Genomic DNA, 25544 nt, shown 5'->3' on the forward strand with positions numbered 1-25544 from the left:
AAATCTAAAAATATATTCTGCATCTAATGTATAACATAAAGATATTGTTTCTTGCTAAAAAATATTCCTTTGGAAAACACTAAAGCAGTTTTATAATGTGATTTCCTTTGGTATTCATAAAGGAGAATAGCACAATTAGGCTTACTGTAAAGCACACAGAAAAGCAGAATAAATAGTGAGAATTAAGTTTTTGAGATGCCTAAACTGAATTGTAGGGTTGTGCAGCTTACTTACCCCTACAGCCCTTAAAGTTAATAGTGTGCCCTTGTAAATCCCTAGAAATTCCATCAGGTATCTTGAGAGGAAATTAAATACCAAATTTCTGTTTCAAGAACAATTCAGACAGTCTTGTCAGTGTGCAGCTAGAGAATCCTAAAATCAAAAAGGATTGGTTGAAATAGTTGAACACTTACAATTTATATTTACTACAGACTGATGTGAATATCAAACAGGAGGAGCTCTCTGGAAAGTGACCTGAAATTTCTCACAAAAAAAAAAACCCAGACCACAGAGTTTACACTCTTTAGGATAAGGAAAAGCAGGTATGTTCTCCCAGACCACTTCCCTAATGACCCAACTCACAGTGCAACCTCCATCAGAGCAGTCAATGTCAGCACATGAACTTTACACAGCTGAAAAAGAACAGCAATTGAGGCTGCATCATCATGAAAGATTGGGATCTGTAAGAGACAACAAATCTAAAATTAGGAGAAGCCAAGAAAACTTTAATGCAAAGAGAGAATGGTCTCCGCCTCTCATTTCTTTGAGGGGCAGCATGTTCCATTCCACAGTTTGTAATGGATTACATCAGACTTGATTTTGGAGAGAAAAATATAACTAGCTGCCCCAACATAACATTTTTCCAACACAGGAAATGACAGAACATTTTGCAGGACACTGCATGAATGTGCAATGAATGCTCCCAACTCTCATTGAACCAGAACTGACTCATTATAATGCAAGTGAATATGATCATAATGCACAGGGCCTTTCTGGCTTTATTATGGCAAGCTATAGGTTTTAGTTATATTTTTCCCTTCTAGGCAATCAGATAAAGCAATATAAAAATGATTTGGAAGCAAGAATCTTCTGTTTCTGTTGGAAGTGAACAGAAGGTTAATGGCATTGTTTTTACACAACATATCCTCTCTGTGAATCCAGTGTCTCATGGTGATAGCTGCAAAAACTGATTATTAAACTCTCAAACAATTTTCTGAATGATTTATACATAAACTAGGTGAATATTTTTTACATAGATGATTTAACTTGTAAACTTTCTTATGAAAGTTTTGGCGACTGATAATAAAAAATTGGATAGCAGTCTTTGCTTGCTAGTAGAATAATTGGTAAAATACAAGATGTGGATGTGGTCCACAACAGCAAGAATTCCCATTATTTGCTGCTGAAAGGTCAGAAACGGTGTTACATGTACTGAATGCTGCTACTGGGAAGACTCAGAGACTTCTTCCAGTGAAATGTTACACCGTTTGCTAAAAGGTAGAGGACGCTGAAATAAAAAAACTCTTAAGACAATGAAGAAGAAATGGTGACACTTTCTCTCCTAAACTCAGAATTGTATTTACAGTCTTGGAGTAAACAGCATGGAAATAATTTTGGACATGTTTTTCTTTTCTGATGCAGTCATGATGCAGTAGAGGACTGCTTGTGCAGATGAACAGAAGTACTTAAATAGTGAACAATGGAGAAAATTATCTGCCACAGCAAATCTCTCTCTTGTCTGAATTGACAAGACACTGAATTTATAGGTTCAGGAATGTAAATGACATTTTATTTTGACCTTCTGGCTTCAGACACAAACCTCATAGCGTCCAAAATTATGGTGTAGGCTGTATCAAAATTCACACAACCTCTTCTCAACTGTATTAGTTTTCTTACAAAAGCAGAGATGTACAGTCAGACAAGCTTGGCCACGTGTAGGCGTTTGCTTAAAGAAATTTTGCATTCATAACTTTCCCTCAGTTGTATTCGAAGGCATACTTACAATCACACATGTTTTCTTATCTTGTTTGTTGTTAGTCTTCTATTAGCCTTATCTTATCTTCCTTCATGTAAGGAATTTGGAGCAGCTGAGCATCAGGCTTGGAGAAAGAAAGCAAGCCCTTCCATGCACAAAAGAGGGACTAAAGCCATTGTCATGGCAACAGGAATCAGATGTGAATGCTCTGGTTGCCCATATTTTAGTACATAGGTAAAGATAGTATAAGTTTAGACTGAAAGTGCAACATTCCTTGATTACACTTCTAAATTATAATTAATTAAGCCATATAAATTTCAAGGAAAAAATATTTAAACTGATTTGTGCACTAATTAATCTAAAGATCTTATAATTTTCAAGAATGTGAAACAGTGCAGTAGTATTATATAAAAATCAATATTTTAAATTTACGAACCGTTGTCTCACAATATTTTATGTTGATAAAATATTCTATTTTCCAGAGAGTCTGTCCTAAAATAAAATTATTTCCTGAAATTCAAAATATAAGCCAAAAATATGTTCCCTTGCGCCCTATAGTATGCAAACCCATAAATTGAAATAAGATCACTGCATTCACTAAATCGAAAAGGTACTGATTTGTAACTGTGTTTTCTCCCTTTGTTGTTTTAAAGGAGGATTACATAAATTTGAACAGGCTTTGAGAAGAGCACAGTGGTCTTGTACTATAATCAATATCTGCACAGCACATGAATGTCATCCTTACTTGTACACCTGTGCATCAACTGGGAAAGCATCCTGTGTAAACAAAATAGTTGGAATTCTTACACACAGACTATCTTCTAGCATTGATCTTACAGCTGTTATTGGCACTAAATTGTTAGATCACCACTTCCCAAAACATATATTTTTGAATTTGTCTTTATATCCTGTTACATTTCTTTTAATTTAAGTTTTTTTTTTTTAGACATCCTTTTGGCTCCAGGACTGCTGCGTAAAATCTGTTTTATCTCTTGATGTGAGATCATATTCCAATGATAAAGCTGAGCCCCCAATGAATAATCTCCATATAACCACGTTGGAAAGGGCTGTGAAGGGAGTGTTTCAGTGCACCTAAGAACACAATTCTCTGAGTCACACTGAAAAGTTATTTGCTCTCCTTGAACACAGAAAAACAAAGGAAAAAGCCTCCCATGGCCACTGATTCCCTTTCCACACTGGTCTGCATGGTTGCTGCCATTGAGTGTGCTCCTACATGAGATTACTAAATGCTTTAATTATTTCTGCTTTTTTGACAAAATCTGCTACAAACACATCCAAACACATCTTCTGTTTTATGAACCGGTCCCTTGTATCTCAGAGAGACATGATCAAAATATCAGTTCTAATTTTCAAAATCCCAGTGACTTAAAAACATATATCTAAATAAATTACTACATGGGAATATGATGCTATTAAGAAACTTATAATTTCAATCAAGAGGAAACATTCAAACACCTGGTGGAGACTGAACAAAGCACCTTCTGGTTTTAGCTACCAATCTAAGCCATCATTGAAAGTAAAACTGAGGAATATTTTTTGTTCGGGTTTTTTTAACCTCTTTTTTCTGTCTTTTCTGTTTGAATTCACAGTTACAAATTTTTGGCTTTCAGTAGCATGACCCTCATGTTAAAACATCTTTAATCAGATTTAAATTGAAGACATTTAGATAAACTGTTGAGATCTACATTTAGTTTAGACACTGTTTTGTTACCTGGGTGAGAACATTAAGATTTTTTATTTCCCATTTTCAGATAGGAGCTTGTATCAGCTGCTATTCTCAGAGTGAGGCAAATCAAATAAGCTTTTTTTGTCAAGGACTTCTCCATTTGGCTTGCCAGAAGTCAGAGTCATATTTATCTTCTCATACTGGAACCATTATCAGCTTGTGTTGGCGGACCTGCACACTGCTCCAGTGACAGAAATCCACCTGTCCTTTCCAAGATCTCCAGACAAGAGGTTTTTAAGATTATTTGCTTTGGTCTGGCTATAAGAAATGTTGCTGTTGTCAGCCAGGGCAATACTGGCTGTTTTTAGGCAAGCAGATGTTGTAAACTGATCTCATCTTTATACAAATATCTCACAAAAGCCGCCATGCCAATCCCCTCTGTCCCCTCCATAATGGGAGAAGACAAATCTTTCTTAAAATAGTATGAATTTTTAGATTCCAAATATTTCACCTTACCAAGGAACTATAGGTTCACATTTCTCCCTTGGCCTCTAATAGACTTGAAGATGTGTATTCACTATGAACTTTTCTTTATTCTTTTTAAGTTTCAGTCTTCATACAATTCCAAGCCACAGATATGTTGACACAAATGTACTTTGCTGCTCTCCCATTGATCTTATCTTGGCTAGATGCTCTCTCGGTCCCACTATTTGCACATTTCCCAATGCCAAATTTCCCTTTTCCCCAGTTTCATTCTGTTTTACCTTGACTGAAGTTTCTAGAACTGTAGAATATCCAACAATTTAAAATAATGAAATAATCTTAAAAGATCTATCTGCCTGTGATGAGCAGTGGAGACATGCTCTGATCATCTCCCATTTTTTCTCTCCCTTGTCAAACACTTTATTTTTGACATTCAATCATTCTCTGCATGATCAGGAACAATTTATCATGAACTTGAAAGTGAACAATATTTCTAGAATACATACTTTCCTGTTGATTTTCCAAGTCCATAAATCCACTTCATTGTCTCTTTCCTTTAAAAAAATCAGCCATCTTTGAGTGCAAGGCATCTTAAAGCCTTCTACCATCAGTAGGAATTTAAATATTTATATTTCTTTTAATCATTGCACTGTAGACATAGATCTCCCAGAGCAAAGCAATTCTTTTTCACAGGAAATGTGTTGCTGTTTTCTGAAGTAAATCAACAAAGATTGAATTCAAAATGAACACAGCAAATTCAGATTTGCTGATTAGCAAGTGTTTACTTGTTCATTAGATTGAACCAAAAAACAGCGTAGTAACTGGAGATTTTCTCCCATAGTAACAGCAATACACACAGTAGAGAAAATTACTATCTACTTGATTCTCCCAATAAATTCTTAAAATAAGCTCTGTGTCCCTAACCCTATGTCCAGTGTGAAAGAAAAAGTGGGTAGATAAGTATATGAACAGCCATTGTAATTTTTCCAACCTTGACCACTAGAGTATACATTGGTGTTTCTTCTGAAAAACTGGCAAATCCATAAGCAGGTGATGTGTGAACCCAAGTCCAACAAAACTCCTTTCATTTATGTCTGTCTGGGAAATCGTGTTCTAGGGCTGTCTGCTTTCTCACTTCCAATTCTGTCCATGGAAATTTCTCTTTGTGGATTTTACTTTTTAAAATATGATTCACATTTCTTCCCATTTGATCATACTGACAACTTTGTGTTTTCACAGATCAATAAAACTTTATTGATTCTTATTCAGACTGCAACATGTACCAAGACAACAACCTTCAGCAAACAAGCAAGACCCTTCAAACATGGTTTGAAGCATAATTTCAGACAAATCCCTTTGTTCTATCGAAGCTCTGTCATCATCACAAAATTGTTTCCCCTTTGCCCTTTGGATAAATTTTGATTTACCAGTACCTACTTTTAAAGCCAAGTGTAGAACACAAAATTAAATAAAACACTGGTGCCAAGTTACTATGCATCAATGACAATTGTTAAAAATTCTTTTAATCTCAGTTTTCAACTTGATCCATATGTAAGGCAGCATTAAATTACTGATTGCTCTCACTTTTAGAGGGACTGTAAACTCACACCCTGACCACCCACAGTTCCACACCTCCCATCACAACACAGCCAGCATTTTTGCAATCCTGTTCTTTGGTGACCTGCATATCCAAAATACAGCCTGTCACCACAGTCACCAGGCTTTGGGCACATAATGCTTTAGGCAGTGCCACTGTGAAAACACTGTGACTAGAAAGCCCAATAAAACTTATATTTTTATCACAGTTTGCAACAGAAAATTGAACTGGAATTCTACAGACATTATGTTGCCAAATTTTAAAAGCCATGACAGAGATGACACAGCATTCTCAGAGTCTGGATGTGTGTTGGGGGTGGTGAGACGGGGGCTTGTTTGGTGTTTTTAATTTTTTAATTGAAACATGGGGAAATGACGAGGGCTGCTCTAAGATTCTACATAGATTTTGACAAAGCCCTGTGGAATGATATCTCTTCTTTTCTTTAGCTATTGATGCTTATTCAGCTTGTGTCACACTTACACCTCTATCAAACTCCTGCTAGGTCAGTTAAACACAGACTTTTTTTCTTGGATTTAGAAGAATGCTCTTGAATCCCATCTTGGAAGAGCTGTTTTTTTCTCCCCTATTAAATGTACATCATCATCAAGGAATGCTCTTCAGCATCAAGGATGGACCACTTTTCCTTCTTGCCTAGCCACATATTTGATTCACTGTTTCATATATTAAAACCAAAATATCCTACCATCTGGGGAAGAGTTATCAAAAACATTCAGAAAATGAAGAGAGTTCCATTTCTCATCTGCATCTGCAGGAGCTTTAACAACTAAAACTTTCCAAACTACAGGTTTCCCATTTCAGCTACATCTCACGTGTCCTCTCTGGAAAGCTACCAAGAGCTGCAAATCATGAGGTTTTGCATAGAGTGTATCTTTAAAAATCTAAAAAAATTCAAATTGTAAGGTACCTTTCCTATCAGCAATTACATTTTGATTACCTATTTTAAAACCCAACGCAATATAATTATTATCCCTTGACTTATCTTTCAAAGGCCCAATATTTGATGAATGAAAATTCCCAACTAATTTTGTGTATTTGAATAACAATTAGGCTAATAGTTTGTGAATCCTTGTGTAAGCCATTTGAGTAAGTTTGCCTTAGAGTTCCAATTGAGCTTTCGCAGATTCTTTCCCAGGTCTACTAGCCAAGTCTTACTAATATACAAGAAAAAGTAATGAGACTGATTTGGTCAGTCAAATGGACTGATTTGTTTGTCAAAACAAACAAATTCCTTTTGCCATGCAAACCTTAATTCTTTATCTGGTTGAAGGACTTCCACTAACATGCTCCATTAAGAATGTTTGTGACAGCTGTATTCAATTTTTTGACACCATCACTATCAATCTGAACTGTTTCCATTAAACTCGTACTGTTTGTTTTAGCTTGTAAAATAAATAGCTTTAAATAATTCAAAACAAAAGCGAACACGGATAATACATCTTTTTACTGTCATAGGTATTAAAGCATTTTGTGACAACAAGGTCATCTTGTGTTTGCAAAGATGCATGTCTCTATACTACTGCAAGTGATTCAGACAGCACAGCTTACTTAGGATCTATTTTATCTTCATTAGACATTTTGAACTGCTAGTCAGACAGTTATTCATTCTGAACATATGCAGGACTTCTGGAAGGTAGGTTACAGGATGACCAAAAAGTCCTGAAATGAAGTGTTTTATATCATGAAACTGAGGAAGAGAAAAAGGGAAAATGGCACTGAACCTCGCTTAAGTGGATTTGAGACACAAAGGTGTGTATTTCTGAGGAGCAGGCCAGTGATGCGAGGCAGTTCTGGCAAGTAGGGCATGCATAGCATTTGCATAACCATTGAGGTAGACTTAGAACACGTAATTCCTGAAGAATCTATCACACCCCATGCTCTGGCTGACACTGCAGATAGCCCAGCTCCAGAGAGTTCCATGATGTGCAATAAGCAGAGCTGGAAAGCTATGCGGATGCCAGAGCCTACAAATGCCCACACCTTTAGCTGGCATGCCAAGAATGGAGAAAAGACAAAAGGAGTAAGTTAAGACAGAAATAAAAGTAGACCAGCTATCTGGGGAGACCATGAGACTTTGCAGGTCATGATTTGAAAGGAACAAATTCCCTTGCTTTCCTATATGACGGATGTCTCTGATGCAAAAGGAGTGGCAATGGTGGAGGTAAAACTGTGACTGGAGTCTCCAGTCTACTGATACCCATAATATGAATGATTTTTGTATACTGGGCATCACATTAACAGGCACTGCATATGAGGAAGAATGTGCTATACTGAAAACCAGAAGCTCTGAAACGTGTAATTAAAAATGTCTTTGCCTTTGGAGTCCAAATAGCATAATTTTATATCAATTATGGATATTTTAAAAAATTTAATTATTTTCTTACTATTCTTAGTGCTATTAAATGATCTACCTAAAGGAAGGGGAGTAATGGAAATCATGCACTACTGATGCTCCACAGAAATTCTGGTATACTAAGATTAGGTGATGCAATATAGACTTTAAATATCTATTCATTCCTAAAATATTTATATTGAAAGACTGACAGGTCCAAAATTTAATATTTTAATTCACAGAGGAATTGGAGACAGCCAAATTTTTATCAGTAACAGAACTGTCTGAAAAATCCTAATAATTCTCCATTCACTTGAGCTTATTCTAGACAATATATTATTTTTATAAGTTCCCTTTTTAGAAGACAAAATTAATCCCTTTGGCTGATTTTTGAAATTTGTTATATTATGACAGAATAGTTATCCAAAAATAACAACAGTCAATGACTGAATCTTTTATATTTTACCACAGATATATATAACCCATCATGAGACAACCCACTTAATCTGAGCAATAGCGTCACTATCAGTAAAGATATATAGAGAGATCCTGCATGTTTTTAAAACACAATGCACGGGCATACATCAACTATAGTTAGTATAATTTCATATAGTAAAAGAATAAATTATTGATTACTGGAATTAATGGAATATGTTCTATCCACATGGACATGCTGATATTAATTGATTCCAAAATAGGATGACCTTAAAATGGTGAAGGGCTTCTTTAAATTAGACCCATATCCATTGTTGTCTTTCAGGTTTTATCTTGAAACATCAGCTTTAAAATTATGGGGATTAACTTTGTGTGTGTATATGCTTTTATATTTATAGTTAACACTATCGAGACAAACATTAAATAGCCTCAGGCATTGACTGAAATTTATCCTTTATTGTCTTTGCAAGTCATTATGTTCAAGCTCCACCATCACTTTGGGAAGCAAACCCATAAAATATCTATGCCTGTTCAATTTGCCCCGCGCAATTACAGAACATTATATTACCATTAAATTATTTTTTTAAAAAAGTGTTCAGTCTAATTACAGTTGAACTGTTATTTTGACTTGCTATGTTCTAATGGTGTGTTTATTAATTTACAAGAACAGCTTCCATTTCATTGCTCCCCAACGCTTCAAAGATAAACATTAATTCAAGTAAAAAAAAAAATCTAGAATTTTAAACATTCTAATATTTTCTATTAAGTCAGTGCACAACTTCCTTTGCAAAAGACCTGCCCATTTCCTTCCCACACTGTGCAATCTCACATGTTTACATCTCTGAAGCTAGCATCTATCCTCTTCTCTTCAGCAGCTGTGAAATAGATTGCACCTTTGATCTCACTGCAGATAACTGTCATTCCCAACAGATACTGACATATGAACCTTTTCAAAGTTATGTTTGTTGTTTGTCTCATGTAAAAAAAAAATTAATTACAGTTTGTTAAAGCCAAGGCATTAATGACACTGACCACATTTCACAATAACATTACCTTTTATTAGAGATCTTATTTTACATATCCCCATAAGATATAAAACCTTCCAAGAGAAAATATCAAAAACCTTCAGCTGAAATCAGTTTGTTTCAGATAATATGAGCAAATAAACCAAAGAAAATTAAGAGAAAGGAATGTAAAAAAACCCCAAACCATAAAATCAGAACAGGTACAACTCTTGCATGGAAAGTAATTACAAGGTTTCAAACCATTTCTTACACAGCATTGTACTTAAAATCATACTGGCAAGGTAAAGATGCTTGCTTCTCTTAACCAATAGCTCCAAACCCAGCAGCTATAAAAACAGAAAAAAACCCCAAAATAATAAAATTCAATTATATGGCCAATTCACAAAGAAACGACATAAGAATTCATTAAGACTTGTGCAAAACAAAAATCCAACAAAAACACTACCCAAGGAAAACACAACCTCTCGACAGCAACATTCTGAACCAATTCAAGCAAAATTCTTTTTGAGACTTTGACTGGAGTTTTGATTTAGTAAGGGATTTCAGGAAAGGATCTTAAATTGAAGCTGTCATGACACAATAAAAAAAAGCAAAGGAACAAGGATTACATCTGCTGGTTAAGGAAGATTCAGGCACCATGATTGTACAGCTGATGATAAAAGTAAAGAACCAATGCTATAAGAAAAACCTTTCAAAGCAATTCCAAGAGGCAAAATACTTTAAAATTTTATTGCATCAAAATTTTCCTTTTCTGCCTGGCAAAACCGAAACAGTGTTTTGAATGTTTTCCTGCACAGAACACATTAAAGTATCTTAAACATTTTAATTCTGAAGAAGCAACAAAATAAGTGTTATGAGAAATTTCTGCTGGCAAGTCTGCTAAGCTTTCAGCTCCAACGAAAACCAGCATTTTCAAATACTTTTTCTAAGAAGTTACAGTACATGTTTATTGCATGAAAACATCCATTTATTGGATTTATTTGATTCTTCCATTTGTGGTTAGAGATTCCTGTATTCTTGATGTAACTTGCACCAGATCCTACTGAAGTATTCCCATTATTACAAAACACACAGCAGATTGAATTAAGAAAATCTACAATCTCAACAGAGATCCAACCTGTGACAATGCATAAAATCTAAGTATGACTTTCATTATATTTTTAGATAGCCTGTAGCTACATGAAATAATTCGATAGATTTTGATATTTGATATAATTGTTGAACAAGAATGATGAAATACAGGAAGCAATATTAGAGCTAGCACATCTTTTTACCAGTTATGATGACTTTTCATGCATTAGTATTGAGGATAAGCAACAGGGTATGGAAAAGTAGAGCACGAGTGAGAGATAGAAGAACGAGCTATGAAAATAAATGACAACTATAAAATGGGATCATACTCAAGTGAATGTTTATATATATTAACTGTAAACAGCAGCTCTACTTAGGGAAATGCTTTCCACACTTGGATGGCTTAAGTACTAAATATGAATTAATATGGGAAAAAGCAAAGTCTCCATTCTTCAGTAACATGAACACTGGCAATGTAAGTGAGGTTGTAAGTTTGTAAAATGTTGTTTAAAATATAGGCACATGATTTGGAATTAACAGGTCACCACAGTCTGTGACATGCAAGCACATGTTTTGATGGGTTTGCAAACTATATCTTGTTTACTATCAACTCTTTGCATCAAGTCGCAATTTTCTTGAAAGCAGCTGAATTTAGCTTCTACAGTAATTTTTTTTGTTGGTGTTTCATGTTATAACATCATATCAATACATTCAAATAGTCAAAATGTTCAGAATAAGGTAGCACAAACTTGGTGCAGGAGTACATAGATCAGTGTGGCCAGCATTGTCAAATAGGAGATACACAGCTTAAGTATTATATAAACTACCTTTTCCCCGAAAACATTAACATAGACACCAAAATTGTAACAAGACATATCAAAAATAAGGCACATTTATTTTGATATGGTAATATTGAAATAGAAAACTCATTTCAGAGAACACTGGTATCTAAATGAGTTTTATAAAAAATCTTGTATTCATGATAATTATGGACATTTCTCATCATGGTAATGGAATAATTGCACATATCCCAGTGTGTCAAGTAACAAAATGGGAGTTTTATTAAACAATTCCATTGCAAAATTACTTTGTAGGTTCAGGTTTTTCTATTTACATAACTCAGGTGAATGGTAGAAGTATTAAAATCTACCATCACTTATCACAAGTACTGCAGGCTTTCATTTTACCACAATTAATAATCCCCTTTGTGTTGAATAAACTGAAATTAATTGCAGAATAAATTGAGATTATTGTCATTTATATAAATGATTGCAAATATTTGGACATTAGCTACTACACAGGAACATTTTATTCCATTTTTTTTTTTCCAAGCTGCATCAGGACTTTTTACACTGAGTTATTCAGACATAAATTCATCAATAATCAGGAAAAGAAGGCTGTTTAAAATCTAATCCCCTGTTTATGAAAATTAAAACACCAGAAACATCATTAATTAGCATTTAACCTGAGATTTAATCTGTTGAGAGGTTAACATCCATAGAAATCTCTTCACTTGTTTATTAACTGATAATGATGCTGCCATTTTATGGGGGAAAAAATCCGAACCAAAAAAAAAGTTGCTTGCAACATGGCTTTTCATTGTGTTGGTCAAAACCAAAAGAAATTATAGAATGCATCTTTTTCTCACAGTATCCAGAAGCTGGAATAACATTAATGTGCCTCTTATTGCACATGAAACTCAGAGGAGATACAATTGCAGATTCTTCTTTTTCTGAGTATTAAAGCAGGACTTCATCTCAGCCGAATCCGGAACGTATTTATCTCCATAGAACTCATATTTATTTCACTTATATTTCTGGCATCTGGAGGTGAATGCATCAAAGATAAAGATGTGGGTGTAAGACTTTCCACTCTGAATTTGCTAAAGAGTTTATGTACCTTTATCTGGAGGGAAAAAGAAAACCAAAAAACTACATTTAGAAAAAGCAGTAAATACCATAAAATTGTACAGTTCCTTGCAGGAACCAGAAATTCTCATGCCAAAGATTTTGAATATTTTTAAATGTCATGGATTAAATTCTGTGCAATAATTTAGATCCTTTTAGACAGTAGTCACTCACTACGTTTCAATGTAATTTAATTAGTATATTCAAAATTACTAGAAATATTTGGATTTGAACTCTTCTTGTTTCCAAATAAAATGGCATTTACTCTTCCACCCAAAAGAAAATCCCAAACTTATTTTAAAATGTTATTTAAAAATTCCTACAGATTAATAACCATACCTTTCCCTGAGTGGTAGAACAGAGCAGACCCGTGTCTCTGTTTGAAAATTTACAATCAAATCCCTTTCTGTGAAGAATCAGAGCAGCTTCATCAGATGGTTTGGTATCTACCTACAAACAAACACTACAGAATATTACTCACAAAATATCAGTCAGGAAGACATTTTAGGACACAAAAAAAATCATCCTTATCATACAGCAGATAGAGACATTTACACCTTAAAAATGTTCAGCCTAGATTGAACAGTTGTGTCTTTTTTAAAAATTTTATACAGCTAAACATAGAAAGAAGTAAATGGTAAAGAGTTGAAACATATAATGCACTGCAGAATATAAGTCATTGAATTTAAAGGTCATCAGATGCACATGTACTCATGACTCACGACTGAAGCATGGCTATCATACCTGTATTAAATGGTTCCCCACAAAAATTATATGGCAAAACAGAAAACAAACTAGAAATCTTATGTTAACTGCAATACTTAATTCTACTAATTCAATGGCATTACGTTGAACAAACTTTCATACAGCAAAAATGCTCTCTAACTCAGCTTAAGGTGTCCAGAAAAATGTACACTGAGACCCACACATGAAAAAAAAGTTATGTTTATCTCTAAGATATTCAGTGCTTTTGAGCCTCATGAGACATTATAGAGTAAGCTGCTCCACACCCTTCCCTAGTTCCATTACCCTCCCCTGGACATGTTCCAGCCCCTCAATATCTTTCTTGTGGCTGTACCCCTAAACTCACTGTAGTCACTTATTTAATATAATACATTACTTTATTTCTTTAATTATTGCTGTTTTACATTCTTCTGCTCTTAATCTTATTATATATATAATAAGAGCATAAAAACGATGGTTCTATCCAAAGCCATGCCAGTTCTTCAGGCTATTTTTCTCTTATTTATTTCTGGTTTACTTACTCTTATACTGGTGCTTTTTCACAAAAGCATCAGCCATGAGTAAAGTTCATTTCTGGTACTTCAGAATGCATCTATTGCCTGGAGAAAGCAATGCCAACAAGCATTAGGCCCTCTGTGATGCATTAGCTCCTGAAGGTGTACCAAACAAAAGGTCTTAATCTAACAGACCCAAATTTCTTTTCATAAAGGTAAAAATGGATCTGCTTGTACCAGCTTCTTTGAAACGCAGCATGACAAAGAATCAAAGTACAAAAAATTCATAGTATAAAGTACTCATTCATATAATATAAAAATTATAAACTTTATGGGTTTAGGTTCCTCACATAAAATAGTAAAAATCTATTACATAGTATTTGGAGTTGAAATTGCATACTTTTTAGTAAAACAGTAACAGTTAGAAATTTTACATAGTTTACAAATCACAAATAAAACTCTGCTTGAAAAGATTTTGTGAACAATGGCTTATAACCACCTAAAATCAACTTTATAATTTATGAATAATGCCTACATTCAGTATTTATTAACATTGATGGCTAAATAAGTTCTTGTCCTGTTTACTGAAACAGCAGCACGACTTTCTAAATGAAGTGAGGTAATAGCTGTGACATTTTCCCCCTCCTACTATGAAACACCTCACTTGATTTTCATTGTCACTGATGTGACAGTTGCACTTAAAAGTAGATATTTTTATGCACACAAAATAATACTGTCTCCTTAAACATCAGATTAGGGAAACATTAAAATTCATACTGAAAAAGCCTGACTTCCTATGGGGTAAATTAATGTTAGAAATGACAAGCCAGTAATGGGTATCAACACTTCCTCTAATTCACTTAAATTATCTTCTAGTAATCTGCATAAAAAATGCATGCATGCATTTCAAATGATGGCATGAATATTTCATCTCCCAATTTTTTAGAATTAAATATTATCCTTATTAAGATTCAAAAGATTTAAAACAAAAAGGTAACACACAATTAATGATACCCTGAGTAAAAGTGTTTTGGCCAGTATAAATATCTATGATTTAGTACTCCACCTTCTAACACGCAAATATTTTTTTACCTCTGTAAAAAAATAAAGCTGTTCTAACCCATTATCAAAGCAGGTGAAAGATTAAGTTGTCACAGCCTCCACACCTACTTTAACTTACCTGTTCTTATATCATCACTATGCAAATTAGATTCAATATGTTTAAGGTTTATGAATGTCTGAGCAAGGATGAACTTAATTTATACCAAATACACCTTCTAAACATGACTATGCTAACTGCATGAAAACCTGTAACAATCTCCTCAATTTTCAACAAGTTACAACATTCTTAACATTGTAAAACTTCACAGCATTGATATTCAACAAAAAAGCCCTAAAGACTGTGCTATTAAATCTCTAACAAGCTTTCTTAGAAGAGATGTCAAAGTTTGATTTGATTCTGATCTCTGAGAATTAAAATGTGACCTTAAAAGAAAATAAAGAAAAAAAATTAATTGTTAGGCTTTCTCATAACCAGTATCCCAGGGCAATGCTTCTAAAATTTTGATGAGAAAGAGAAAGCATTTAAACTCTTTTAAAATTCAATTACTGTAAGCTAATAGACACACACTGAAAAGTTTAGGCAACACGGCAAATTTATGTGTTTATGCTTAGTAAAAAGGGACAAATCTACTGTGCTCTAGATCTTGAATCCCAGTTTATTTACATAAGGTAAAATACCTGTATTCTGAAAAGCTGGAGTTCTGTTAAGAAAAAAATCTTTAACTGTTGTAATCCCAATGGATTGGACTCTTCCATGACAAGATGAGATGTCTTACAACAAAAACAATATTCTTTCTGATTTCTACCTTAAATCTTAACAATTATTTTAATTTGGTATCCTCTTCTCTGTCATTTTAATGGATTATGGAAAATCAACTTCAACAGTTTAAGCAATGGAGAGGCATAAATTTCTGGGAAAAAATTCATTGTGTCAATTAGCCAGAATTATGTCACTTGTCATTCAAATTCTTGGAAGCAAGAGAATGGAAGCAGAAAATGAGGAGAGATTTACAGAATTATTTGCATGGCATAGCAGCATTTTTGCTGTGGGGAAGAAGGACATTCTGTATCTCTATGACTGCTGCAAGCTCTCATTTTGAAGCGGGCCCATTAATGCTGCAGGCTCAAGAGCCGTGGATCAGTAACCAATGAAACATACAGCTGTGGACAGAGAAGAGATCACAGCCTCAAACATTCCTGTATCAGCTGGGACAGCGGGGCCTCAACAGCCCAGATAAAACCAGAGAATCCACTCAGAAGTAGCAACACTGAATTCTGAAAGCGGGCACTGAGCAAGCCTGTCTTTTCACAGCTTTCATATACAGACCATACAAACCAGGGGATGGGATTTACACCTCAAAAAGAGAGGGAAGATGCTCATGAAGGTCTGCCCCTGAAGTTGGTATGTTGAAGTAAACCTGCAATGCTGACCTGGTTGAAGTAAATAAAAATATACACAGCGAAGTATGGAATATTCACTTCATGTGAAGATTTAATTTAGCATCAAGGTATTCCTAACTTTTCAAGGGCACAAGACCCATAAAATCAAGAAATCTTCCACTGTGAAATTCAGAATAAGAATCAGCCGCAGCTGAAGGGCCTTACACAAGATTGAGCTACTTACACAGAAAGCATGAGAAAGCAAACATTGTTTAAAATACAGATTAAAACAGAATGAAGATCAGATTAAACAGAATATAATCTCATGTTAATACAGACAAAACCAGCCATCATGGAGACTCTAGAGGAAAAGGGACAAATAGTTTGTATCTAACTATGCCAGAATTAAAAAGGGATTGCACTGTGCTAGCAGCACTGGTGAACAGCCCTGCAATGCAACATAAAGTTAACACAATCACATTTTAAAAGGAGCTGGAAAACTGAAAAGAATTTATAGAACAGTTGGCAGGAAAATAATGCAAAATGAATTCCAGTCCCTCATTTAATCAAAGGGAAAATTACATTGTGGTGGTTACACACCTTTCTTTCCTTTGAAGGAGAAAAACACTGAGTACAGAAGAGCTTTTTTTGTTTCAATTTTTTGTTAGTATTTTGTTTGTTAGTTTGTTTTTTTGGTGTTGGCTAGATGTTTGGGTTTTGTTTGTTTGGTTTGGTTTTGGTTTCCTTACCAGAGAATATTTTCACAGGAACCAATCATGAGATGCTGTTAGAATAGCTAAATTAGATCTTGTAACTAAGCTTAAAAACATTTTAACAATAAATTTTGGGTTAAAACTATATTCTTTATCAAAAACATACTCAGAACAAACTCTAATGACCTTAAATTTAATTCTTCTAGTATAGAAAAGGCTGAGGCATATGAATGGTTCTCTCTTAAACTTTGGGAACTTATTGAAAAGAACCCCCTCCAGAGAAAGAATCTTGCATTATGTGTGCTAATATGTTGTGAAAAAACACAATCCCTTCATTTCTTGTTATTCAAACAGACACAAGTCTCCAGTTCTTGCAGAATTAAGAAAAGCTCATCATCACGCTGCAGTTTATCATGCCATATTAACCTGCTCACAAAGTACTTTACAAGAATAGATTATTTTACTATATCAATAAGCAACATCATATGTTTGCAAAAATCAGTGGTTTGACCTTACCTTTGCTTGGATTGTCCTCAGATTGACTATATGCATGTCACAAGGCATGGACGACATCAGTGGAGCAAAAGTACTTATCAGCTCTGGGACACCTGAATCTGTGTTTGTTGTCATTGGAATTACAGGATGATTTAAGAAGAGAGAAGTCATATGGCTAAGAAGTGATGGAAAACTGACTGGTGCCTTCTCTTCATTCTGCAAAATACAAAAGAATGATTCAAGTTAACACACTAACATGTCTAAATTTTGAAATTCACTTACTTCATACTTCCAGTAATTACACAGAAAATTTTAATTTCTACACTGCCCATTCAACCACTTTTGAAAAATTTTGGTCATCCACTAGTTTTCTTCTATTGATAGATATACTTGCTGTTTTTATGAACAATAATCTTTTAAAATTATGATGACACCTAATTTTACAAAATCCCTCGTGCTTCTGTGTTAGCCCTTGATGTTTGAACAATACAGTTTGGAAAAAAGAAATTAGTTACTACTTCAGAAATTTGCTCCCATTTATTCAGTAGCTCTTTGTCTATGGAGAGGCAGACAGCCTTTTGCAGGCCTCCTTTTCCACATTATTTTATGACCTGTATTTCTTGCTTTCTCCAACTTGTATCCCAAATCCCTCTTTCTATTTTAAATCTATTTCTCTCAAACTATTGCTGGAAGAAATAGCAGCTAGCATCTTTGTCTTGGACTGCATTGCAAAAGATTTCTTCCAGAAATTTTACTTCAACGTCATGCCAGTAGGAACCAAAGGTATTTTATCGAATATTTTACAAATATTGTACATTCCAAAGTTTCATATCTGCATTGTTTTTACTTGGCTGCAGAGGTTGCCTTACAAACCTGAGATAACCAAATCTTACATATTCACAACAACCAGTTAAAGCTCCAGAGAAGCCGAGAAAAGAAAATAAAAGAACTTTAAACTGGCAATTTCTATTTTAGAATGTCAGCGAAGACAAGAGTAGAAATGGAAGTGAAAACTTCTTTTGCTTTTATTTTTGCCTTGCATTCTTAATCAGATGAATCCGCGCTTGTTGGTGATATTTAGCAAAAACTTTGTGGAAAGTTTATTGAAAATATAGTATCTTAAGCACTGATACATTACATTTGCATTTTATGATAGGCTGGAAACATCGAAATAAAAAACAAATGGGAGACACTTAAAGCAAAGGGGAAGATTATTTTTCAGCCTATAACAGAAAACCATAACAGTAATTTCTGTCTTGGGGGTGTTTGCATGTATGCATATTTATTTATATTTCTGCAGTAGCACGAAATACAGCTGACAGTGAAGAATCTGAAAATATTCCAGGCCCGAATCAATGAAAGATGGTAATTTCTGTTTTATTCTTGGTGCTTTCCTTAGTAATAAATAACACTCTGGCTCTTTGGTATCTACTAAGCATTGAGGCTTAGAATTTTTAAGAATCTATTATAACCTCCAAATGATAAAAGTGGATTGTTGCAAAGGATTGCTCCTCCACGTGTGTCATTGCATTTATTTCTATTGAATTCCATCTATCATCTCATGGCATCTTTAATCAGTACTGAGTCTTCTAATTCCTCAATTTAGCCTTGATTTTTTTTTTCACTACCTTGAAAAGTTCAGTATCATTGGCAGCCTTCATTGCCATGATTTTCTTCTATTCTAATTACAGTATGAGCAATCTTGCTCTATGCACAGCTTAATAGAAAAGTCTTCCATTCAAGTGCCTATACACAGGGAAAATGTGCAGATCCATGTTATTTCAAAGAAGAGTTCATTTTCTCACCCCAAAAGGAACACTGTTCACTCTGTTGCCATAGAAGTGCTAAAGTCAGTCAAAACATTTAATTGCCATTCACTTTCTCATCTTTCACCTTTTTTTTTCCCCATGTAAAGTTAGTTGATTGCTTGCATCTGAAAACTTAAAATGAGGTCTTCTAAAACGTCTTACAAATCACTCATGAATCAGAAAAATAATCTATTCATCCTTTTACACTATTTAAAACAAAATATTGTAGATAAGCACAGCCTTGAAGGACTGGCAAATGCTAGATCCAGAACTGATTCACCGCGGCTCATTTTTGCTCTCACTGTTGTCTAAATGTCATATCACCAGCTGGAACATTGTTCTCATGCATTATCCACTTTGGAACTAAGACTTAGGTGGAGATTTTATATTGAATCTTGTATTCCCACATCTGGAACGACAGTCAGTTCTGGATGGTTGCACCAGCAGAAAAAGTGCAGTCGTTCCCTGAATCTGTGTAACAGCAATGGGAATGGAGCATACAGAGGGTGTCAAAAGCTGCCAGGAGACCAAGGGAAAAAGTGTTTTGCAAGCATGGTGAAGACAATGATTTCACAGAAGACTGGGAGGGGACTCTTCAAATCACACTGTCCCCTAGGTACATCACAATCATTTAAGGGCTGGAGTATGTCTTTTCCCTCAAGTCTAGTGATCCAGAATTTAAACAGGACTGTCTGGAAACAGAGATGAGAAGGGTTTGCACACACACAATGTAATGGGAAGAATATTTACTCTATGCACAACTTCACCATGTGGATGGCTTTCGGCAGTGCCCTGCTGATGCGCATCAAAAGATCTAGTCCCACAATTTCCATCTAATTGAAGTATTGCTCTCTCAAAAGTGACATCATTTCCCCAATTGCCACGGCAGCATTTATCACTCAAAGTGTGAGCGGAACGCCTCTGGCTGCCTTACAAACATTAAGTACTGGCAAGGATCTGATGAATGCCAGATGATGTGCTGGCTTAATGAGCTCAAACCAAAGCATATACTGCATTTTTAACGATCCACATACAGTTATCCAATTGGAAACTGTGTTGACACACAACCCTTTGAATGACTGTGCAGTAAACATAAATGGAGCCTCATTTAGGTTCTTCCTCTGTCATCAAAAGTAAGGTGAATAATTCTAAATTTTCAGTTTTGAGGAGACACAAACTATAATCGAATATAGTATTAGATCACAATTTGCAACAAGTTTCAAGAATACCTTCATCTATAAAAAGTGCCTTTACATCAGAAATGAGCTGTTTTATTGATACTCACAGAAATAATTGAAAGGCTTGTGTTGGAAAGGAACTTAAAGGTCAACTTGTTCCAACCCCTCTGCCACAGGCAGGGATGCCACCTACCACATCAGGTTACTCAGGGTACCATCCAACATGGCCTTGAACACTTCCAGGGACGGGTGATGGGGACGAATATGATTTTTATTTATGTGTTATGCATGAGCTGAAGGATTCCTATTGGGGCTGTACAAATGCTGGCAGCCCTGTCCCTGGGAAAGCTTTGCCTGGCAGCTGGTCAGGGCAGAGAAGCTTCCACGACTGGGCTGTAAGCGATCCCCCACCACTTGCCAGTGGGGCAGATGGCCATAACCCTGGGAAAAAATGCCAGGGAAATCGGGCTGTGGGAGGGACTTCAGCACATACAAGCAGGTAATGCGACATAAAGGGACACGGGACTCGGAGGGATCAGGGGTTCACTCAGAGGGTCAGCTTGACCACCTCCCCTCCCTTGCCTTCTCCTGCCTGTTCATGGCTTCCCTGCCTGCACCTGCTCTGCCCTGCCTCACCCTTCCCACAAACCAGCTCTGCCCTGCCTCACCATTCCCACAAACCAGCTCGGTGCTGTGTCCGCTGTTCCCTGACACTGCCGCTCCTGCGCTGCCACTGCCTCTGGGAAAAGCCACTCTGCCTCCGAGACTCAGAGGGTTTTCTGCCAAGTGTTTAAATTAACTAACTAAGGTCCTTAATTAGAGGGGGAAAATGCTAATTAGACTCTTCAGAAATCGTTTTGTAATTGAACAGAAGAAATCAATGGAAAATTCTGTAGAGAAGAAAGTAAAGCTGAAGGAGTTGATAATTGGACACCAATTTAGTTAATGGAGAACGAATGAACTTTTCAACACAGATAAGTAATCTAAAATTTCCCAAACAAAACCAAGAAAAGGAAACTGAGGCAGACAGTTTATCAAGTCACATTATCTTATTCTCCTCCAGAGTCTTCTCTGCAGTGACAACATCCCCAAAAAAACCTTAATCATAACAGTAAACCCCCACTGGCATACACGCTACTTAATCTAACATGCTGAAATGTGGATGCTGACTCTGTGTGTAAGAACAATAAAATACAATCTGGAAACAGGTATAATTCTGGGCCTGCTAAATCAAGGGATGGAGACTAAAACAGTCTGATACCAAACCACTTGGATTATTGCTGGAAATAAAAAGTTTCTCATTCTCTTTCATGTGTCAAGAAACAATTTTTATCAACTTTCTCTCTGACAGGTTCAGAAAACCAATGGGCAGCACTCATCAAAGGGGAATGTTTCTAGACTGAAAAATCTAACCTGTGGAGCAAAAACGCTTTTCAGAGCATCTTTATTACCAAAGAATATGGAGAAAATATTTTAAAATATCTTAATCATAAACTAACAAATGACAGCAATCAAGAATGTAAATCAAAGAATTCCAAAGACAAATACAGGGTAAAGCAATTATTTCTTTCTGTACAATTCAAAGACTGACAATCCATCAGTATGTTTGACATGATGCTGCTTCTATATGAGAAATTGATTCTGTAATACAGTGCTAGGCTGCTCATAGGTGAGAAACAAACAGCAGACAATATCACTGATGATGTGAATAACAGGTTTACAACACATGACAAAAATAAGTGACAGTTAAGGGCAGATGCCTAAGTTTTAAAATTACTTACATTTTTCACCAAATGCAAGCAGCTTGAATCCTTAACTACAGTGGTTCCTTATTTGTGGAAGGTGGAGTTTAAGCAGGAAGGAGTGAGAAATACACACAGTGCTCTATACATACATTGCCCTAAGAAGGCTCACAACTTAGAAGAGAAATTCAGGTTTTGTTTCAGACTGACCCTAATCTAGTTCATTCAGTTGACATCAAATAGTAAAGGGCTTCAACTTAAGTTACAGGCTTTGCATGCAAGACTGCCTGGCTGTTATCTCACCAAGTGAAAATCAGACGTTCTTGCTTTAAATTCATTCAAAGTTGCACACTGTAATACAGAAAGAATAATCAAAGTCTGACAAGTTCTGAAAGTCTTCCAGATATGGATGATTCATTCCCTTTCGTCTGAGGTTGATACCTGGAGCTGGATTTTTGCATGCCTGTAACAACTCCTAGTGATTTTCAGAAGGAAAGAAGAAAGATGATGGGTCTTACACCTCTAATACAACAAACAGCAATTAATGATCGACATAAGTTGGGTTAATTCTTCTGAGCTGAATAATTCCTTTTCAGTGTCCAAGAGTGCAAGGTAAAGTAAACATCTGTCAAAGAAAACAGTGACCAAGACTTCAAGCAGCTTTGAAAATGACTGGTGATTGCAGAGGAAATTTTGCATGGGAATCAAATAAGGTGATAGGAAGATCTCTGTGCTGTGGGATTCAGAACATCTAAGACCTCAAAGCTGCACAAAAATCTTCAGCAGAATAATCTTCAGGTAATCTATGAAGCTAAAAAACCAGGCTTAGACCCGTTAGACTTTTAGGAAAATGTGGGTAAGTTGCAACCAGAAATAACAGTCATTAATGTGAGTACTGAAAAGGCAAATTCCAGGAATCTTAAAAAGACTATAAACAAGGATACTGATGCCAGATTATTTTCTGCTAAATCAGAGAATTTGGCTTTCCTGAAATGCTGGGGGCAAAAAATACAGATATATATATATATAAAGATTTGAATTGTTTGCATACATATTTTTGTCTACACTTAAAAATCCATCATGTTACACTTTTGCACATCAAAGCATATTTTTCTTTTTGCAATAGGTTTCAAGTCATTTAACTGAGAACTAAGGTCTGGAGTGCTTAGGGTCTTTCAATAGCTATTGAAGTGACCAGCAAAAGACAACCCATGAGAGCAGAGTAAATCTAATTTAATTCTTTACCCCAGGGAATGGAAAATTTTCTATCAATTCACCTGGTCATTGCTAATGAAAATGCATTGGAAATGCATGTCTGCTGCACTAGCTGAAAGGGGCTCCTGGAGGCTGATTATAGAAGAAATGAAAATTCTGAGGCATCATAAAATATCCACAAGGGTGTTGGCTCAGTGACTCTAAAATCACCACATATTTTCTGTACCAATCCTTAGCTGACACTAAAACTACAGATGAGAAACCTGGGATTGCTGAAGCTAACCAAACCCAGGGAAACCTGCATCCACAGGAGGAATTTTTCCCAGTCTGCTATAGCCAAACTTGATCATGGCCAACAAGTGGTGATTCCTCTCACTCCAGGCTGATAGATGGGAGCCTGCCATGGTTCTGCTCCTCCAAGACCATGCAGGAGTAAGGAAGAGCATTATTTCTGTTAGGCATATATGGAAACACATAGCCATGCCTACATGTGAGTAGAGACAGCACTTTTGCCAGAACCTACATGAGTAGAGCACTTGGGAAACAGAAGTAGAACAACAATCCAAACCTGATTGTGCCCTCCAACTGACCAGGTCTGAAGTTCAAGACCTTGATGCTCTTGATTCACAAGAACACTCAACAGCCACTGATACCTCAGTGTGGACTTTTAGCCCTTCTGATCTCCAGGTCTGGACCTTAGGCTTCCTAATGATTCACCAGGTCAGACTTCATCTTCTTCCAGGAGCTGGCCTGTGACCTGTTAGCTTGCAGTTTGCTGTCTACAGGCACACACAGAAAATAGAGGTCTTGCCAGCAACTGGAAGCCAGTTGTACTGGTCCCTCAGTCCAATAGTGTATCTCTCTCCAATAGTTGTCACACACATCACACACACCACTCACTCTGTTTCCCAGTCTTACCTGAAGATGGCTAATGGCTCACACAGATTCAGAAAAGGTTGGGCTGCACAGAAATCAGATGTAATAATCTAGAATCAGCTGTGGTGGTCAAGCACTGGACTTCATCAGAGCCTTTTATGCACCCTTTACCCTTACTTTTCCCACTTGTTACTCCTCAATCTTTCTCCTTCCCCTCCTGTGTCAGTTCTACTGAACATCCCATAACTAGTCCCTTGTTCTACCAAAAAAAAAAAAAAAAAAATTAAAAAAAAAAATTAAAAATCCAGAATTTTCTTAGTCCAAGGCAATTTCTGTTGATCCATCTTGTTGGGTTTCACACCAGGAACAATCTAATTTTCTCCCTTTCATGGTCTCAGGAGCAGCTAGTGCTCCACTGTTCCACCTATCACTGTTCTAAGGTGACTACATTTAGTATAGTTAATGTTCAATCAGGTGCCATAACAGAAATCATGTTCTAGAAAGAGATCATTTGGAGAACATTGCTCACTGGTCTATGGAAGAGTGCAGATGGTAAAGAAAGTATCCAGTCACCATGATCATAAGAACATCACCACCACAATTACTAAGACTGATAAATAGAGAGCCATCAATATAGCTGGATGAAAGTGATCAGAAAAGTAGATAGACAACGTGCGATGCTTCTTTAGCAATAAAAGTATTTTATACTTCAGTTATAGCCTTTCCTGCCAGTTTTATTTCTTCTATTCTAATTCTCCTTAGAGTTTATCATTTAATAACGACCCAGGAGGAGCAGCTTAATGCCTAAATAAATCCCCCATCCGAGCCTTGGGGAAGGGACCTGGTGCTAGATTTTCCCAGAAGATTGGCAAGATCTTATCCCGTTGCCAATGATGGTAGAAAATAGCAATCAGGAATTTTCTGGAGTTCAGTTTTGATTGAGGAAGTAGTTAAACAACCGATGGTAAGGACAGAAAGTCCACAGTGATACCCGCTAATTTCCAGGCACTGGAACTCTGCTCCTTGTGCAAAGCGGAGGAAATTTGCTGCTGGAGGAACCTTGCATGTACAAGGAGGTTATTCCCAGTGAGTAATTTCATTTGAGAATACAAGAAGAAGACTTGTACACTTTCTCCCTACTTTAGGAAGGATTCTGCCCTGCAGTCAGATCTTGCAGCAGGAATTAACCCTTCCTAGAAGTAGTGATACAGAAAGGTTCAAATTTCAGACCTCAAACAGCACTAGCTCAGATAAGCTCACAAAAGACAATAAAGAGGCCTACCCTCATCCTTTGATGAATTGTATGA

General features: G+C 35.9%; 1 protein-coding gene across 1 annotated transcript in view; it reads right to left on the bottom strand.

Annotated features, from left to right (window-relative positions):
• Positions 1 to 9150: 9150 nt before the first annotated feature.
• The window catches only part of MAN2A1 (mannosidase alpha class 2A member 1), a 106642-nt gene continuing 90248 nt past the window's right edge, over positions 9151 to 25544 (bottom strand). Inside the window, exons 20-22 of the mRNA XM_030968006.1 lie at positions 17440 to 17634; positions 12870 to 12980; positions 9151 to 12528 (exon numbers count right to left, since the gene is read on the bottom strand). Coding sequence (XP_030823866.1) covers positions 12376 to 12528; positions 12870 to 12980; positions 17440 to 17634 — 459 coding nt within the window. The 3' untranslated portion in view covers positions 9151 to 12375. The remainder of the gene's footprint in view (positions 12529 to 12869; positions 12981 to 17439; positions 17635 to 25544) is intronic.

Source organism: Camarhynchus parvulus, chromosome Z (genome assembly GCF_901933205.1).
Source record: "Camarhynchus parvulus chromosome Z, STF_HiC, whole genome shotgun sequence".
In the NCBI taxonomy this organism is placed as follows: Eukaryota; Metazoa; Chordata; class Aves; order Passeriformes; family Thraupidae; genus Camarhynchus; species Camarhynchus parvulus.